This window comes from Hydra vulgaris, chromosome 08 (genome assembly GCF_038396675.1).
Source record: "Hydra vulgaris chromosome 08, alternate assembly HydraT2T_AEP".
NCBI classification, from domain to species: domain Eukaryota; kingdom Metazoa; phylum Cnidaria; class Hydrozoa; order Anthoathecata; family Hydridae; genus Hydra; species Hydra vulgaris.
Window position 1 is genome coordinate 42911907 of NC_088927.1, and position 4626 is coordinate 42916532.

Consider the following 4626-nt stretch of genomic DNA (forward strand, 5'->3'; position numbering starts at 1 on the left):
CAGTGGATTGGCACTGGTGTATTTATTAGCATTTAATATAAGGCGGCTAGCTTGTTTTTGTTTATTTAAGATACGCTGTGGGGAAATTTTTAATACTTTCCCTGAGACACTAATGATTTCACTCGTTTATCAATTTTATTTTATTTTCATCTGACTGCGAATAATTATTTACAAATATCACCTTTTTTATATAAAGTTTAGAACCACAAAATAAATAAACTTAATTACAAGTAATTACGTTGGCGTAATTTTCCCATACCTCTACGAAGACCACATCATTTCAAATACATTAATGTTTATATTAAGAAACAACCGCTAATTGTTGTTAGTATCTTGGAAGACGTAATTCACCACACACTCCCCCGATTAAAGCTGAGACTTCGGCTTTAATCAGCCATCTCGTCTTCCATGATGGAACTGATTATTTGTCGTGCATTTAATTTCGCCTGTCTTGGTTCTCTTTTCAAGGTATCCTCTTCGGCCTTGGTTTCTAAATTCTCTTCCGATTCGATTCCGCTTTCTGCCCCACACCCCATTTCCAAGTCGCACACCAACTGAATTGGTCGTTCAATTACATAACCATTTCCAAGACGTATTTTAAAGCCACGAATAACTCCATCCTTCCCCTTAATGTTGTTTTCAATTCGACCAATGTTGAGAAGAGCCTTGTCCTTCACATCGTCTTTTATGAGTACCATACTTCCGACCTCTGGGAGTTTCACGTTACCTCTCTTTTCCCTTGCTTGTTGTCGTTCTTCCATTGCGTGCACGTACTCGTTCATCCATCTTTTCCTTAAGTGATTCTTACAACTTTTCACAAACTTGATTCTCCGTAATGCGCAATCATCCCTTGTTATTAAATCGATATCTTCTTCAAGCAAAACTGCCGGTCTACCCCTCATTAATACATTTGGTGTTAATACTTGCTTATCGAATTGGTCACCTTGATAACAAAGTGGTCTATTGTTCATAACGCATTCCACATCCAGCAATACTTCTTCCAATTCAAAGAAGTTTAGGATGCCTTTCCCAATTGTTTTTGACAAACTTTTCTTCATTATCCCTATTAATCTTTCAAACAAACCTCCCCACCATGGCGCTCTTGATAAATTAAACCTCCATTTTATGGCTGTGGTAGCAAGATAGTTTGCGAGATTTTCATCCTTCTTAAGTGTTAGTAACCACTTCCCTGTTGCCACAAACGTTTTTGCGTTATCACTAATCATCATTTGTGGTGGTCCTTTTCTTACAACAAACTCCTTTAAAATTCTCTGAAATTCTCCTGCCGTTAGGTCATGACAAAGTCTAAGGTAGACAGCTCTTGTACATGCGCATGTAAACAGTGCAACATAACATTTTTCAACCAACTTCCCTTGCGCTTTATACTTTAGCGGACCGGCAAAATCAACACCTGTAACCGTAAACGGTTCGATATTTTCAGTTCTAAAACGTGGTAACATTGCTCTTGTTGGCGGTAACAGCGGTTTCACTCTATATCTCTTACATAGATTGCATTCACGAATGACCTTCTTTACAGCAACTCTCAAATTTGGTATCCAAAATCTTTCTCTAATGCTACTCATTGTATCTCCTACTCCCCCGTGTAACGTTTTCGCGTGATGATACTCAATAATTTTTAGAGTTAGTTGAAAACCTTTTGGTACAAATATTGGATTATACCCAGAGACTTTTCCATGACACCTCCAAAGCTGTTTTTCATCCTGTTTAAGTTCCACATTGGACTTTATCGCAACAGCTTCTTGTAGTAACTTAAGATTCACCAACTCCGCTTCTATCATCTCTTCAGCATTTAGTGGTCCTGTTATTTTTTCTTCATTCCGACAATTGTAAATAAACCTTTTTATGAAAGATGATATTCTTATGATTTTCCAATACTTGTGTTTACTCAATATTTCCTTAAATATATGAAGTCCCTTTATTTCTTCTGTTGCCATACTGACGTTCTCTCTTAAATGAATAGTTTCACATAATGCGTTCGGCGTTTCAAATATTTCTGGTTGAATTGACCAATTTTCTTTGTGTTTTAACCATATAGGTCCATTGAACCACAAACTTGTTAGTTTCTCAGGACTTACTCCTCTTGTTCCAAGATCACTTGGGTTTTCTTTTGTTGGGACATAAAGCCATTTTACTTCTCCATTTAATAATATCTGTTGAACTCGGTTCCTGACAAATTGTGACCAACTGCCCCTTTCTTTTAACCAATAAAGTACTGCAGTACTGTCAACCCAATGATATACTTCAATAATATTATACTTGTTCAATGTCTTCCTAACGTGATTCATTAACTTGCTCAAGGTGTGTGCTGCTACCAGCTCCAGTCTAGGAATACTAAGATCCCTTGGTGCGATCCGTGCTTTCGCTACAAGTAAGTTACTGGTTTTCGAATATCGGTGGCTCACTGCAATGTAGATGCATGCACATACTGCTGATTTACTTGCATCTGAAAATCCATGGAGCTCCATTTCAATACTTCTTTCAGACAGAACGCTCCGCGGAATTGAAATAGTTCTTTTAATTCGTATTGCCTTGATCCAGGTCTTCCATTCTTCTGAAAGTTCATATGGAATTTGTTGATCCCATCCGAGTTTTAACAAGCATAGCCGACTGTATAATATTTTTCCAGTGATTAAAATAGGTGCACTAAATCCCAATACGTCAAAAACACTGTTAATGGCGGATAGCATTTTCCTTTTTGTTATCACTTCTTTATCTCCACTATTGATGCAAGCAGTAAAGTCAATCGATAGTTGATCCGTTTCTTTGTTCCAAGGAATCCCAAGTATTTTTGTTGATTTGCCCTCAGCGTTGCTTCCCAATTTGCTCACGTTGCTATGCCATTTGTGCAGCTGGAACCCAGCTTTCATTAAGATTTGCGTTGATTCATTTTTAAACCTGATAAGTTCATCTTCCGTTTCTCCACCTGCTTGTATATCATCGACATAAGTATCTTCTTCCAAAGCAAGCACCGTTTTAGGATAAATGTCCTTGTATTTTGATATATGCTTTTTAATGGTAGCACCAAGAATGTAAGGGCTTGAACTTGAACCAAAAATCACCCTTGTAAATCGTAAATCCGTTAATTCCATATTCTTCAAGTCCTTATACCAAATTAAGCGTTGTGCGTCTCTATCCATTTCGTGTATTCGAATTTGTAGAAACGCCTTCTTCACGTCAGCTAAAACGCAGAGTTTATTCATTCGATTTCGTACGAGTATGTCAAAAATTAATGGTTGCAGCGATGGTCCCACTTCTAGACAGTCGTTTAATGAAGGTGACTGAGCGTCTTTTCTAGCTGAACAATCATAAACAATTCTCATTTTTGTTGACTCGGCATTTTCCTTGACTACTGCTTGATGAGGAACGTAGTGAATAATTTCTCCCGTAGGTTTTTCTGGTGCCATTTCCAATATTCCCTCATTGATCTGTTCCATCATTATTTCATTATACTGTTCTAGTTTTTTAAGTTTTTTCAATCGAGTCGTCACACTTCCCAATCTTTTAAGAGCCAGGTTTCTGTTATTTGGTAGTTTAACAACACCCTTTTTCCACGGCATTCTGGTTTCATAGAAACCTTCTTCGGTTTGATGCAGTTTTTCGCTGAAGTCTTGGTGGAACATTGACTCACTATTTGTGTCCGATAATCCAAGTACTTCTAAACTACACATTTGCTCAAACTCATCACGACCAGTGTTCAATAAGAAACTTCTCTCAATACCTGAACTAAATTGTGTTCGTCTCCCAGAAAGAGTCCATCCCAACATCGTTAATTCGGCTCCGGGATCTTTATCCGGATTTTTTCCGAGAACTACCGGTTCCGTGGTTTTTATTCGCTGATAATCAGCCGCACCGAGTATAATGTGAACAGGTTGAAGTTCGTCACTCCCTTCATCATCGCTAAATTTCAGCCTCCTCAATTTTGCAAAATGCTTCTTAACATCCTTGATCATCGGATTCGGTAAAAAGGTGAGTGTTTCCTTTTCTGCGTTGGCGCATTCGACTTTGATGCTAAATTCCGGTATTGTCGTTGATTCTAGCGTAACCTTATATATTTCCACACGCTTGTCCACAGTTCCATAGAGCTGTTCAATACTTTTATATTCCTTTCGTGTAGGTTTCAACTTTAGTTTTGTTATCAAATTCGTACATATATAGGAACTTCCAGCACCCGTATCCAACATTATCCTTACTTTTTCACCATTTACTTTTGCGATCACTGTTGGGTGAATAGTTGTGCTTGCATTAAGCACCGTTCCCATGTTTTCTTTTTTATTTTCAATGTTACCATCCATTGTTGCGTTCCTATCTTGACAAATGGACGTGTGATGTTTTTTGTTGCACTTTCTGCATCCTCTTGATTTACAATTTACCGCCGAGTGTCCGTAACCAATGCAGTTGTAACATAATCTTTTGTTTGTTAAAATCTCCCTGCGTCTTGCAACAGTTAGTACTTTTGTACAATCTTCGCTTTTGTGATTTTGTAACCCACAGTAGACACATCCATGCTTTCCACTAGTTGCCCTGGTTTCTTTGTCATAAAGACTGCCATTGTATTGTTTAAACGTAGTGCTTCGATGTTCATAGGGCCTTGACCGAACGTTCGTG

The 4626-nt window shown here is 38.0% G+C and overlaps 1 protein-coding gene across 1 annotated transcript; it reads right to left on the reverse strand.

The window, feature by feature from the left end:
* Positions 1-386: 386 nt before the first annotated feature.
* LOC136083312 (uncharacterized) lies at positions 387-4313 on the reverse strand. Its single transcript, XM_065802713.1, has one exon. The coding sequence runs from the start codon at positions 4311-4313 to the stop codon at positions 387-389; it is 3927 nt and encodes a 1308-aa protein (XP_065658785.1).
* Between the last annotated feature and the right edge of the window lie 313 nt (positions 4314-4626).

Bases quoted from the DNA above. Each gene is read 5' to 3' on its own strand.
- LOC136083312 (XM_065802713.1), bottom strand. From the start codon at position 4,313: ATGGATGGTAACATTGAAAATAAAAAAGAAAACATGGGAACGGTGCTT.